This window comes from Balaenoptera ricei, chromosome 2, assembly GCF_028023285.1.
Source record: "Balaenoptera ricei isolate mBalRic1 chromosome 2, mBalRic1.hap2, whole genome shotgun sequence".
In the NCBI taxonomy this organism is placed as follows: domain Eukaryota; kingdom Metazoa; phylum Chordata; class Mammalia; order Artiodactyla; family Balaenopteridae; genus Balaenoptera; species Balaenoptera ricei.
In genome coordinates this window covers 100,730,879-100,745,808 of record NC_082640.1, presented here as the reverse complement: position 1 = coordinate 100,745,808, position 14,930 = coordinate 100,730,879, and the positions used below count along the sequence as shown (strand labels likewise).

The following is a 14,930-nucleotide window of genomic DNA, read 5'->3' as shown; positions in this document are numbered from 1 at the left end:
TAGTTGCGGCAAGCGGGGCCACTCTTCATTGCGGTGCACGGGCCTTTCACCGTCGCGGCCTCTCTTGTTGCGGGGCACAGGCTCCAGACGTGCAGGCTCAGTAGTTGTGGCTCACGGACCCAGTTGCTCCGCGGCATATGGGATCCTCCCAGACCAGGACGCGAACCCACATCCCCTGCATTGGCAGGCACCCACTGTGCCATCAGGGAAGCCCCTGCATTTTTTTTAATGTTTAGAAATATTTCTTCTTTTTTCTATCTGTTGTGTTCATTTACTTCTTTGTTCTTTTTTCTTTAGTCTTCATTTTTGAAATAATTTTTTTTTTACTTTTTAATTTTTTTCTGACTTCTGTCACTTCCTCCCCACCCCCTGAATTCCAGTTAAATTTGTTCTTATATTAGTGGTTTTAACCTTTCCTTGGAAGCGGTTTATAGTTGTGATCTGTTTTTATGGGGTTACTTTTTGTAATTTTATTGTTTGGAGGAAATTAGGGATTTTATTCTGCTTCTCTTTTTTTTTCTTCTTCTTATGATAGCTATTTGGGCTCTGGTCTGATTTCTGTTACTTTTTAATGTGAAATTTGTTTTCCTAAACTTTTAGAAGGAACTTTGGTTAAAGATAGGTTTTGGCTTAAGTGGAAGTTTCTGTTGTTTTCTTACAGTGTTTGAAAATATGGAGGACTGCTTTCTGGAGATTGCTTAGCTTATGTTCCTCTTTCCCTCTTTTTCTAGTATTCTCTTTGCTTTTCTCATTTGATCCTGTCCTACTCTGTTTTGACTTTATTCGGCAGTTTCCTCGTATTGAACCCTGTCATTAGCTCTCATAGTCAGGATTTTTGTTGTTCTTATTTTTTAATGGAAAATATCAAACATATGCACAAAGTAAACAATGAATCTCCATATAACCATCACTCAGTTTTAGTAGTTATTAACATTTTGTCTGTCTTCTTTGATCTATACCTCCACCCACTCCTACCTGGTTGGTTGTTATTCATAAGAACTTTTTACAGGTGTTTATTTAGGTAAATTTTATATGCTTTGAAATACATAGATCTTAGCTGTAAGTTTTGACAAATCTACACCCGTATCACAATATAGGACATTTCCTTTCCTCAAGGCAACTTTTATTCTAATTTTTTTTTCTCCTTAGATTATTTTTGCCTCTGCCTTATTAATGGCATCACCAAATGCATACTCTTTTGTGTCTGCCATTGCTTAGTGTCTGTGAGATTCTTTCATGTTGTTGATGATATTAGTAATTGTTGCTTTCTGTTTCTGATTATTATTCCACTGTAAAAAACAAAACAAAACCCACAATATTCATCTTTCTGTTGCTGAGCATTTTCATTGTTCCCAGTTTGGGGCTATTGTAAATAAAGCTGCCAGGAACATTTTGGTAAAAGTACCTTGTGGACATGTTTATATTTCTCTTGTTTAAAAACTTAGAAGTGAAATTATTGGATCAGAGGGCTATGTGTTATTTATTAGAAATTGCTCAACTTTTATCAAAATTACATTCCCATCAGCAAAATATGAGAGTCCTCATTGTTCCACATCCTTGCTACCATTTATTGTTGTCAGTCTTTTTACAGTACTTCTTGCGATTCAAGTAGGTGCGGATTAGTATGCTATTATGTTTCTAACTTACACTTCTGATGATAAATAATATTGAGTATCATTTCATATGCTTGTGGCAAGTTATCTAGCTGTTATGAAGTATCTTCTCAAATCTTTTGCTCATTTTTTTCTGTTGGTTTGTCTTCATTATGTTTTAGGATTTCTTTGTATTCTGCATACAAGTGCTTTACAAGATACATGTTTTATGAATATTGCGTCAGTTTGTTGCTTGCCTTTTGATTTTTTTTTACTGGTGTCTTGGTGAACAGAAAATTTTTAATTTTTATGAGGCCTAGTTTATTCAGTTTTTCCTTTTATGGTTTTTGCTTTTATAGTTATTTGTATAAGAGCATGTCATCTACAAGGAGATAGTTTTATTTTTCCTTTCTGACATGGGTTTCTTTTTCTTGCTTAATTGACTAGAACCTCCAGTAAAATGTTGAATAGAAGTAGTGAGAGTAGACATCCTTGTCTTATTTTTGATCGTAGGAGGATGGCATTTAGCTTTTCACTATGAAGTATGATGTTAGCTCTGGGGCTTTTGTAGATGCCTTTTATTGGGTAAGAATTCCCTTCTACTCCTGGTTTGTTGAGTATTTTTATTGTAAAAGGATGTTGGGTTTGGTCAGATACTTTTTCTGTATCAACTGAGATGATTGTGTGGAGTTTTTCCTTTATTCTTTTAATATGGTGTATTAGATTGATTAGTTTTCATATTAAACCACCCTTGTATTTCTGAGAGAAATACCACTTGGTCATGGTGTGTAATCCTTCTATTAAGCCGCTGGATTTCGTTTGCTAGTATTTCATTGAGGATATTCCTGTCTATGTTCCTAAGGGATATTGATATGTAGTTTTCTTGTAGTGTCTTTGTTTGACTTTGGTATCAGGGTAATGCTGGCCTCATACTTTGAGTTGGGAGGTGTTCCTCAATTTTTTGGAAGAATTTGAGAAAGATTGGTGTTACTTCTTCTTTAAACTTATGTAAAATTTACCAGTGAAGCCACCTGGTCCTGGACTTTTCTTTGTGGCAAGTATTTTTTATTATTAATTAAATCTCTTTACTTGTTATGAGTCTTTTTCTGTTTTTTTCTTGAGTCATTTTAGTTGTGTCTTCTTAAAAATGTGTCCATTGAATCTAGGTTATCTAACTTGTTGGTGTACAGTTTTTCGTAGTATTTTCTCATAATTCATTTTATTTCTGTGAAGTTGGTATTAATGTCACTTCTTTCATTGATGATTTTAGTAGGTTTAGTCTTCTCTTTTTTTCTTGTCTAGTTCTAAAGATTTGTGAATTTTGTTGCTCTTTTCAAAGAACCAAGTTTAGACTTCATTGTTTTTTAAAAAATTATCTGTTTGATTTATTTCTGTTCTATTTCTTTATTATTTTCTTTCTTCTGCTTGCTTTAGATTTAGTTTGCTTTTCTCTTTCTAGTTTTTTAAGCTAGAAGGCTTTTTTATTGATTTGAGGTCTTTTTAAAAATATTAGCATTCACGCTATAAGTTGTCTTCTGAGCACTGCTTTTAGGGGCATGCTGTGAGTTTTGGTGTGTTGTGTTTTTGTTTTCATTCATTGTGAAGTATTTTCTAATTCCCCTTGTGATTTCTTCTTTGACACAGTGGTTATTTAGGAGTTTGTTGTTTAATTTTTGCACATTTGTTAATTTCTCAACCTTCCTTCCTTGTGATTTCTAATTTAATTCCAGTGTGGTTGGAGATCATATACTTGTATGATTTCAGTTATTTTATTTATTTATTTATTTTATAAATTTATTTATTTTATTTATTTTATTTTTGGCTGTGTTGGGTCTTCATTGCTGTGTGCAGGCTTTCCCTAGTTGCAGTGACTGGGGGCTACTCTTCGTTGTGGTGTGCGGGCTTCTCATCGTGGTGGCTTCTCTTGTTGCAGAGCATGGGCTCTAGGCATGTGGTCTTCAGTAGTTGTAGCATGCGGGCTCTAGAGTGCAGGCTCAGTAGTTGTGGCACATGGGCTTAGTTGCTCTGCAGCATGTGGGATCTTCCCGGACCAGGGCTTGAATCTATGTCCCCTGCATTGGCAGGCTGATTCTTAACCACTGTGCCACCAGGGAGGCCCGATTTCAGTTCTTTTAAAGGTGAGGCTTGTTTTGTGTCTTAACATGTAGTCTTTCATGGAGAATATTCCATTTGTAAGTTGAGAAGAATGTGTATTCTGTTGTTGGATGGAGTGTTCTATGTATATGACTCTTAGGTCTCGAGAATTATTCAGGTCTTCTGTTTCATTATTGATCTTTTGTCTAGTTATTCTATCCATTTTTGAAAGTGGAGTATTAAAGCCTCCAACTCTTGTTGAATTGCTTGTTTTTCACTTAGATTGACAATTTTAATTTTATATATTTGGGGACTCTGTTGTTAGGTACGTGTATGTTTATAATTTCCTTCTAAGTGCTGCTTATTACATCCCAGAAATTTTGATGTGCTCTCTTTTTGTTAATTTTCATTTCAAAATATTTTGTATTTCCCTTGTGAATTCTTTTTTAACTCATGATTTATTTATAAATTTTAAAAATTTCAAGTATATGGTACTATTTAAGATTTCTTTTGTTTTTGATTTGTAATTGTGGTCAAAGAACATACTTTGTAAGATTTTAGTCTTGATGGTCAGTTTCGAAAGTTCATGAGGGCTTGCCTGCTCCAGCTTTTTTAGATCTATTAAGTATACCTTTTACAACTCATTATTGGAATGGACTAAAACCCTCTACATTCCAGCCTCCTTCTTTAAATGCTCCTGTCTTTCTTTCCAGTGACTGGTTATTTTTAAGTTCAAAGGACCTTTCTCCTAAGCTTTGCTAAAATCTTCTTCACTCTCTCCATGAAGTGTGGTCTAGCATTTTATATATACACTATGATGTGTATCTATACTTAACCTGTTAGACTTTTTGATTCTCATGGGAAGAGTTATCATTTTTGTCCTTTTATTACCATACTGGTAGCAGGTGACCAATAAATATTTAAATTTTAATGAGCTGAACTCCTTGGACTGAACTAGCTGTATGTGTTTAGTCTTTTAAGACCTACTTTATATGAAGATATTATTTCATAAAATTTTTAAATTTCCATTATTCTGGGTTTAAGATAGGTTCACCCATAGGTATTTTTGAAAATATTTTTTAAAAATGTTTACAGATTTTTACAGAAATTGAGTACAAATAACTTTCTTTTTGAAAAATTCCCCCATGCATTTGCTTTATGGGAATTTTCCTTTTCTAAGGAGTGCTGTGCTGAAGTACAAAGGAATTAAGACAAAATTTATACACTGTAAATAGAGTTATTTAAGTAAATAATACATGCCTCGAGTAAATCCCTTTAGAAGTTAACATTGACTCTTTAGGAGAAAAGGCAGTATTTGTTTTATTTGGGGATGACAACTTAAAACTGAGCACTATTTGGTGATGAAAAACAAATGGTTGTTTGGAAAGATATTTTAGGACTCCTCTGGTGAAGGCTTTGAGGTTGGGACTTTTTTGTTGGAGTAGATTTTGTGTGTGTGTGTGTGTGTGTAGTTTCTATATGTTAAAAAACGGAGGGGTCCTAACTTTCTGTGACTGTTGTGTTGCATTACTAAAGACACGACTTTTTGTCTGTTTTTTGTTTTTGGCTCTGTTGGGTCTTCATTGCTGCACACGGGCTTTCTCTAGTTGCGGCGAGCAGGGGCTACTCTTCGTTGAGGTGCGCAGGCTTCCCATGGTGGCTTCTCTTGTTGCGGAGCACGGGCTCTAGGCGTGCGGGCTCTAGAGTGCAGGCTCAGTAGTTGTGGTGCACGGGCTTAGTTGCTCCATGGCATGTGAGATCTTCCTGGACCAGGGCTCGAACCCGTGTCCCCTGCATTGGCAGGCAGATTCTTAACCACTGTGCCACCAGGGAAGCCCAAGACACGACTCCTTAAGTTTCCTAATTTGTCTGTGAAGACCCTGCTCTTTGCCAAGAATTTCTTCACCTTTAGGAGTTTAGAGTGCTGAACTGGTTAGACTTTTTTGCTAATGCATTCACTGCTGTGAGTAGTTTTACTCTTCTCTGCACCTTATAGCTTTTCTAATTCCTTTTTCATTTTGAGCATCAAGATGGTGAGATGAATAAGGTATTCACTATACAGGTGAAAAAATAGTTAAGTGGCTATAGCTTAGCTATGATTGAAGTAGGATTAGACCTAATTAACATCTCTTAATTATTAGTGTAGTAGTTTTTGTATTCTATTTCACAGATTATAATTCAGGGAATGTTCTCAACTACTTCTAAGTCTTGGGACAATTTTTGCCAGCCATTAATTTTCTCATCAGTGAAATGAGAGAGTTCAAATCGATGGCCTCATATTTTCTTTCTGATGTGAATTTGGTATTTAAAGGATCATTACAAACAAATGGCCAACAGGCACAGGAAAAGATGCTCAACATCATTAGCCATTAGGAAATGCAAATCAAAGCCACAATGAGATACCACTTCACCCCCACTAAAATGGCTATAATAAAAAAATAAACAAGTAACAAGTGTTGGTGAGGATATGGAAAAAGTGAAAACCTTGTACATTGCTGGTGGGAATATAAAATGGTGCTGCTGCTGTGGAAAACAGCAGTTCCTCAGTATGTTAAACATAAAATCACCACATGAACCAGCAATTCCACTCCTGGTTACATACCCAAGAGAACTCAAAACAGGTGGTCAAAAAGAAACTTGTACATGAATGTTCGCTCCAGCACTATTCACACTTAACCAAAAGGTAGAAACAACACAAATGTCCATCAGTAGATGAATGGATAAACAAAATGTAGTCTTACCCATTCAATGGAACATTACTCAGCCATAAATGGGAATAATGTACTGATACATGCTACAACATGGATGAACCTTGAAAACATTATTCTAAGTGAAAGAAACAGTCATACAGGACCATATATTGTGTGATTCCACTTATATGAAGTGTCCAGAATAGGGAAATCCATAGAGACAGAAAAGAGATTAGTGGTTGCTTAGGGCTAAGAGCAGGGGAGAATGGGGAGTGACTGCCAATAGGTATGGGGTCTCCTCTGGGGGTGATTGAAAATGTTCTGAAAGTAGATAATGGTGATGGTTGGACAACACCGCAAATGTAATAAATGTCACTGAATTGAACACTTTAAAAAAAAAAAAAGATCATTACATATGGTAACAACAAATACCACAAAATGATCCAGTCATTCTTGTTATATTGATACATGTATACTTGTTGAAATTTAGAATTGTGCTCATGGAATTAATTCATTCATTGACTAAGGGTTTTTTCCACTACATTGTAAGCTCCAGAGGGTAAAAACCTTCTCTATCTTGTTTTACTAGGCACTTACCTAGCCCAGTGCCTAGAATGTGGTAAGTGCCGAGTAAATACTTGTTGAATGAATGAATGAGTGATTAAATGAATGATAATGTCAGCATGGGTGGAGGCAGCATAGTGCTCTGGAAGGAACATGCACGCTCTGTTAGATGATAGGATATAATATTTCAGAAGTTGTGGGAAGGTTATTTGGGAGAATGTAATAAAATTCAAAGTACTACACGTTTCAATTAAAAGGTTAGTTTCTTGGGAATTCCCTGGTGGCCCAATGGTTAGGACTCCACGATCTCACTGCCGAGGGCCGGGTTCAACCCCTGGTCGGGGAACTAAGATCCCGCAAGTCATGTGTGGTATGGCCAAAATAAATAAATAAAATGTCAATTTCTTATTTCAATCCCTTATAGACCTGGACTTTTTTTTTTTTCACTCATTGTTTAATCTATTGTACATTGAATGATTATACATTCTTTTCTTTTTTAACATCTTTATTGGAGTATAATTGCTTTACAATGGTATGTTAGTTTCTGCTTTATAACAAAGTGAATCAGTTTTACATATACATATGTTCCCATATCTCTTCCCTCTTGCATCTCCCTCCCTCCCACCCTCCCTATCCCACCCCTCTAGGTGGTCACACAGTACAGAGCTGATCTCCCTGTGCTATGCGGTTGCTTCCCACTAGCTAGCTATTTTACGTTTGGTAGTGTATATATGTCCATGCCAGTCTCTCACTTTGTCACATCTTACCCTTTCCCCTCCCCATATCCTCAAGTCCATTCTCTAGTAGGTCTGTGTCTTTGTTCCCATCTTGCCACTAGGTTCTTCATGACCTTTTTTTTCTTTTTTTTTCCCTTAAATTCCATATATATGTGTTAGCATACTGTATTTGTTTTTCTCTTTCTGACTTACTTCACTCTGTATGACAGACTCTAGCTCCATCCACCTCACTACAAATAACTCAATTTCATTTCTCCTTATGGCTGAGTAATATTCCATTGTATATATGTGCCACATCTTTATCCATTCATCTGATGATGGACACTTAGGTTGCTTCCATGTCCTGGCTATTGTAAATAGAGCTGCAATTTCCATCCCCTCACTTTCAGTCTGTATGTGTCCCTAGGTCTGAAGTGGGTCTCTTGTAGACAGCATATATACGGGTCTTGTTTTTGTATCCATTCAGCCAGTCTGTGTCTTTTGGTGGGAGCATTTAATCCCTTTACATTTAAGGTAATTATCGATATGTATGTTCCTATTCCCATTTTCTTAAATGTTTTGGGTTTGTTATTGTAGGTGTTTTCCTTCTCTTGTGTTTCTTGCCTAGAGAAGTTCCTTTAGCATTTGTTGTAAAGCTGGTTTGGTGGTGCTGAACTCTCTCAGCGTTTGCTTGTCTGTAAAGGTTTTAATTTCTCCATCAAATCTGAATGAGATCCTTGCTGGGTAGAGTAATCTTGGTTGTACGTTTTTCTCCTTCATCGCTTTAAATATGTCCTGCAACTCCCTTCTGGCTTGTAGAGTTTCTGCTGAAAGATCAGCTGTTAACCTTATGGGGATTCCCTTGTGTGTTATTTGTTGTTTTTCCCTTGCTGCTTTTAATTTGTTTTCTTTATATTTAATTTTTGATTGTTTGATTAATATGTGTCTTGGCGTGTTTCTCCTTGGATTTATCCTGTATGGGACTCTTTGTGCTTCCAGGACTTGATTAACTATTTCCTTTCCCATATTAGGGAAGTTTTCAACTATAATCTCTTCAAATATTTTCTCAGTCCCTTTCTTTTTCTCTTCTTCTTCTGGGACCCCTATAATTCGAATGTTGGTGCGTTTAATGTTGTCGCAGAGGTCTCTGAGACTGTCCTCAGTTCTTTTCATTCTTTTTTCTTTATTCTGCTCTGCAATAGTTATTTCCACTATTTTGTCTTCCAGGTCACTTACCCGTTCTTCTGCCTCAGTTATTCTGCTATTGATCCCATCTAGAGTATTTTTAATTTCATTTATTGTGTTGTTCATCATTGCTTGGTTCCTCTTTAGTTCTTCTATGTCCTTTTTAAATGTTTCTTGCATTTTGTCTATTCTATTTCCAAGATTTTGGATCATCTTTACTATCATTATTCTGAATTCTTTTTCAGGTAGACTGCTTATTTCCTCTTCATTTGTTAGGTCTGGTGTGTTTTTACCTTGCTCCTTCATCTGCTGTGTGTTTTTCTGTCTTCTCATTTTGCTTATCTTACTGTGTTTGGGGTCTCCTTTTCGCAGGCTGCAGGTTCATAGTTCCCGTTGTTTTTGGTGTCTGTCCCCAGTGGCTAAGGTTAGTTCAGTGGGTTGTGTAGGCTTCCTGGTGGAGGAGACTAGTGCCTGTGTTCTGGTGGATGAGGCTGGATCTTGTCTTTCTGGTGGGCAGGTCCACGTCTGGTGGTGTGTTTCGGGGTGTCTGTGGCCTTATGATTTTAGGCAGCCTCTCTGCTAATGGATGGGGCTGTGTTCCTGTCTTGCTAGTTGTTTGGCATAGGGTGTCCAGCACTGTAGCTTGCTGGTCGTTGAGTGAAGCTCGGTCTTGGTGTTGAGATGGAGATCTCTGGGAGATTTTCGCCATTTGGTATTACGTGGAGCTGAGAGGTCTCTTGTGGACCAGTGTCCTGAAGTTGGCTCTCCCACCTCAGAGGCACAGCCCTGATGCCTGGCTGGAGCACCAAGAGCCTTTCATCCACACGGCTCAGAATTAAAGGGAGAAAACATAGAAAGAAAGAAAGAGGATAAAATAAAATAAAATAAAGTAAGATAAAATAAAATAAAGTTATTAAAATAAAAAATAATTATTAAGAAAAAAAATTTTTTTAAGTAAAAAAAAAACAAAAAAAACCCAGACAGACAGAACCCTAGGACAAATGGTGAAAGCAAAGCTATACAGACAAAATCTCACCCAGAAGCATACACGTACACACTCACAAAAAGAGGAAATGGGGTAAAAATAATATATCTTGCTCCCAAAGTCCACCTCCTCAATTTGGGATGATTCATTGTCTATTCAGGTATTCCACAGATGCAGGTACATCAAGTTGTTTGTGGAGCTTTAATCCGCTGCTTCTGAGGCTGCTGGGAGAAATTTCCCTTTCTCTTCTTTGTTTGCACAACTCCTGGGGTTCAGCTTTGGATTTGGACCTGCCTCTGCGTGTAGGTTGCCTGAGGGCGTCTCTGGACTTCTTTTTAATCAAGATATTTTTATTATATAAGCTGGGCACATATGGGTATGCTAGGTTTAATTTTAATAACCTGTATTATTTTTCTCTTATAGTTTTACATGTGGCACCCATAAAAGATGAGGCTGAGAACACGGAAAGCTTCTCAGCAATCAAATCAAATCCAAACACAACGCACTGCCAGAGCAAAGAGGAAATATTCAGAGGTTGATGATAGCCTACCTTCAGGAGGAGAAAAACCACCGAAGAATGAAACTGGCTTGTTGTCTTCAATTAAAAAATTCATTAAAGGAAGCACACCCAAAGTAATGGTTTTACCTTTTAATTATATCATTAAAAATGAAGTTTAGGTTGTTTTCTTTAAGCATGTAAAGTTGAGAAATCTAATATTGCTAGAGCCCTATTTAAGGGAATGTGTCTACATTTTGGTGTTAAGAGTATTGACATGTAAAATATTTAATGGTCGGTCAAGAAAACATTATTTATTCTACTTAACTGATCCACTTAGCCTTCTGTTTTCTCAACTTAGAATTATGGGAAGTAAAAGAAATGTTTTCTTATTCATTTACTTGAATTATTTCTTTTACTTCCATTTTTTTTTCATTTCAAAGATAAGTTAAAGTTTCTTGTTAATATTAATACATTGTCTAGGGAGATGATTTATCTATCTGAATTCCAACATTTGTACAATGAAAATGTATTATTTATTGAAGAGAAAACAAAAGTTATTAAAGAAAGAATGGGGAATTCCCTGGCAGTCCAGTGGTTAGGACTTGGCACTTTCACTGCCATGGGCCCGGGTTCAATCCCTGGTCGGGGTACTAAGATCCCGCAAGCCATGTGGCGCAGCCAAAATAAAAAAAAGAAAGAAAGAATGGACACTGACCAGGAGTCATATGCTCCAGATTCATACTTCATACTCTGGACCAACTTGAATGATCTGAGGAAAGTCATTTGCCCCTCTTAGCCTCAGGAAGACAGTAAAATGGGACTAATACTAACTGCTTTGTCTGCCTCAGAGTTGTTTTCAGATTAGATGGCAAACAGGTGGAAAAGCATTTTGAGAAATTTTAATGCATTAATGATAATGTTATTATCATTCATTGTATGTAGATTTTGTTATCACTATTGCCTACTCTTATGTTCTTTCTTGGGATTAGTATATATTTGATAAATTTCTTATTATAATGTAAGTTTGTCACTTTGATAAGTAGAGAAATAAATCAATGTGACGGTTTATTCATAGTGATAGATTTTTGTCATCATAGAACTAACAGAGCCTAGTTACTGTGAACTGTTGGCCAAGATTTAGAGTTATTCTGTGTTAGAATTTTCCTTTTTGTTTTGGTGGTTTTATTTTGTTTTGTTTTTCTAATAATATAAGTAAAATTTCTTTTGTTAATTTTAAATGTAATTTTTTAAAGTTTCTTTGAGTTAATTTACATGAGCCTAGAAGTATTCTAGTATTATTTTATAACAACGATAAAATTCCTTCCAGAAACATGAATTCCTGAATCTTTAAATTCTGTATGGGTTATCATTAGCCCCTGTTGATGAAAACATCACTGTATGTCAGTTCATTCTCTGAACACTTCTAAATGTTGTAAAGTTCTTCCTCATCTTGAAGAAAATATACCTACCCTTTACTTTTTCATAGGTTCTTTTTCTTCATGTGCAAGTACAAACCCTCAGTCACTGTCCTGGCTAAATATTTCTAGTTTTCATTATATGACATATATGATATAGATCACCATCTTGGTCACCCTTTTCTGTTGTTCATGAAAGGTAACAACCAGAAGCGAACATAGGTTTTTCCTATGTCTTCTGACTTCTGTTCATATTTATTTCCGTTGATTTGGACATTCTTCTACTAATGTGGCATTATATTATATTGTATCGTATATCATGTCATGCTTTCTTTTTTCTCCTTTAGTAGTTTTAGATCTTCTTTGTTGGTCAGCAAATTTTTGCCCATGTCAATTAAAACACTCAGGGTTTTTCTATAGTAATTGTTGTCAATTATTTAACAATATGCACTACTGTCTTTCCAATAAGTGACAATGCTGGGATTTAACCCAGGTACTATTTGACTCTGATATCTGTGCTGTTTTTCCTATACCATTCTGTCTCAAAGTAGGTAGATAATATCTTTATAGCATCACCTGTCTTATGTAAGGATTGAAAATTTTCTTGATGAAAGTAAATAAGAATTGAGTCTTTCTATGCTGCTGATTTTGTCATTTATTTATATTCTATCATCAGCTCAAAGCTTGGAGCTTATTCTTCTAGGACATTTTTTTTTCCCTAGTATTTTTTGCATGTATCATCATCCTCTGTCTTCATTCTTTCTGACTGGATGACAGACTGCTTCTCTTATTTCTACAAGTGTCCTTTTAAAATCTAAGTTAGTTAGATAACTCCCTATGCAGCCACTGGTTTCTTTGGTACCTTTCCTTTCTCTTCTTTTGGACTTTTAAAGTTATGTGGTTAGAATTGAACTTTATAGACAAGTCTTCTTGCTTTCTCTTTTGAGTTGTCTTTCTTCTAAGGTGTCTGACATTGCTCTCATGCCTGTCTAATGAGTCTGGCTTTTTGAAACTTGGCCTCTGCATATGGGCCAACTTTTTTGCTCTTCTTTACTATATGATTTCCAGTTTGAATGGCTGCTGATATTCTTGCCAGTTTACTATCACTGACCCATTTTTATTTTCCTAATAAGTTTTATCTGTATTCTAGTCCTAACTTGGCATAAATTAGCCATGAGAGTATTTAGATAATTTAAACATATGTTGTTCATCTAAGAGGTGTGTATTAGTTTACTAGGGTACGTAATAGTCTGCCATAACAAAATACCACAGATTGGGTAGCTTAAACAACAGAAATTTATTTTCTCACAGTTCTGGCAGTTTGAAATCTAAGATGAGGTGTTGCCAGGTTGGTTTTTTCTGAGGCTTCGCTCCTTGACTTCAGATGGTCACCTTCTTGCCGTGTTGTCATATGGTTGCCACTTGGTGTATGTGTTGTCTGTTTTGTAATCTCCTCTCCTTGTAAGGACACTAGTCATATTTGGATTAGGGCCCATCCTAATGATCCCACTTTAATTACTTCTTTAAAGGCCCTATCTCCAAGTATGACTACATTCTCAGGCTTTTGGGGTTACAGCTCCAACATAGGAATTTTAGGGGACACAACTCAGACTGTAACAGAATGAATGAAATCTCTCATCTCTTTCAGATCTAGATTTTATGATTCAAGGATCTACCACTTCTCTCATTTCAGAATTATGTAATTGTCAGTAAGAGTACTCAGGAAGTGTTCATACTCAGTCTTTCTGCTTTTAGCATGGTGAGATTCCTAATATATATTTGAAGTGAAAGAAGACCTCACAACTAAAATGTATTTGCTTTATACCAGTGATCTCTCTATTCCTTTCTAAATAGGTGGTTTCTAGAGTTTTCCCATAACAAAATGGTCATTTTCTCTGTTACCTAAATACTGTTACACTGTCATAGTTAGGGTTCATCAGTTTCCTGTTACATTAAATCAGTGTTTTTAGATCTCTTAACTATGATCCACAGAAGGAAATAACATCTTATATACTACATTCATACATATGAAACAAAACTCACCCTTAACATACTTGATGTGTTCTGATTTTTCTTTTCTATTCTGTTGTTTCTTATTCTCCTTTTAAAGGTGATTTTCATGTTTTAAATTGATTTTATGATCCACTGATGGGTTGTGCTCCTTAGCGTGAAAAACATGATTAGATGAAAACTTTGTTCTCTTTAACCTTTGTATTACTAAGCTTCATAGTTATATTTGGGAATTTTCTTCCTTCCAAAGTTAAATCTCATTTGTTTGTGTAAAAGAACGTCTTTCTAGATGAGTTCTTTAACAACTAGATTAATTTACCGTTTATTTTTATTTTTAATTAACTTATTTATTTTTGGCCACGCTGGGTCTTCGTTGCTGCACAAGGACTTTCTCTAGTTGCAGCGAGCGGAGGCTACTCTTCATTGTGATGCGCAGGCTTCTTATTGCGGTGGCTTCTCTTGTTGCAGAGCACGGGCTCTAGGTGTGTGGGCTTCAGTAGTTGTGGCTCGTGGGCTCTAGAGCGCAGGCTCAGGAGTTGCGGTGCACGGGTTTAGTTGCTCCACAGCACGTGGGTTCTTCCCGGACCAGGGCTCCAACCCGTGTCCCCTGCACTGGCAGATGGATTCTTAACCACTGCACCACCAGGGAAGTCCTACCATTTATTATGGAATGAAAAAAATTAGCTCAGGCTGACTGGTTGAATTTAATGGAGGGAAAGATAATTGGTTTTAAGATTCATTCATATTCATATTCTCTCCCTTCTTTCCTTCCCTCCCCTCCATCCCTTTGCCTACACACACACACACACACACACACACACACACACACACACACACACACACCCCTATGCATATATTCATCTATTTCCTTCCTTGATCTGCTGAACTGTGTGCACCTATCACCCAGATCTTAGTTTCTAAATACCATCTTCCACAAAAAGAACCAGGGTTCCTTGAAGAAATGTCTCATTCTAAGGCTTTGGTAGTAACAGATTGTAACCTCTAGAATGAAATAACCCATGAGACATAATAACTACATAGATGAATGAATGAATGAGAGGAAAGGAAAAGTTCTTCCTCCTTTCTCTTCCTCCCTGTGGCTATCTAGTCAACATTTGTTAGAGACTTTCCTTATCACATTAGATTAATTGGTATCTTGCTTGAAACTCAGAGGCTATTT

General features: G+C 36.3%; 1 protein-coding gene across 1 annotated transcript in view; it reads left to right on the top strand.

The window, feature by feature from the left end:
• The window catches only part of CTDSPL2 (CTD small phosphatase like 2), a 75,158-nt gene that overhangs the window by 11,389 nt on the left and 48,839 nt on the right, over positions 1-14,930 (top strand). Inside the window, exon 2 of the mRNA XM_059913402.1 lies at positions 10,250-10,459. Within this exon, the coding sequence (XP_059769385.1) occupies positions 10,274-10,459 (186 nt within the window). The 5' untranslated portion in view covers positions 10,250-10,273. The remainder of the gene's footprint in view (positions 1-10,249; positions 10,460-14,930) is intronic.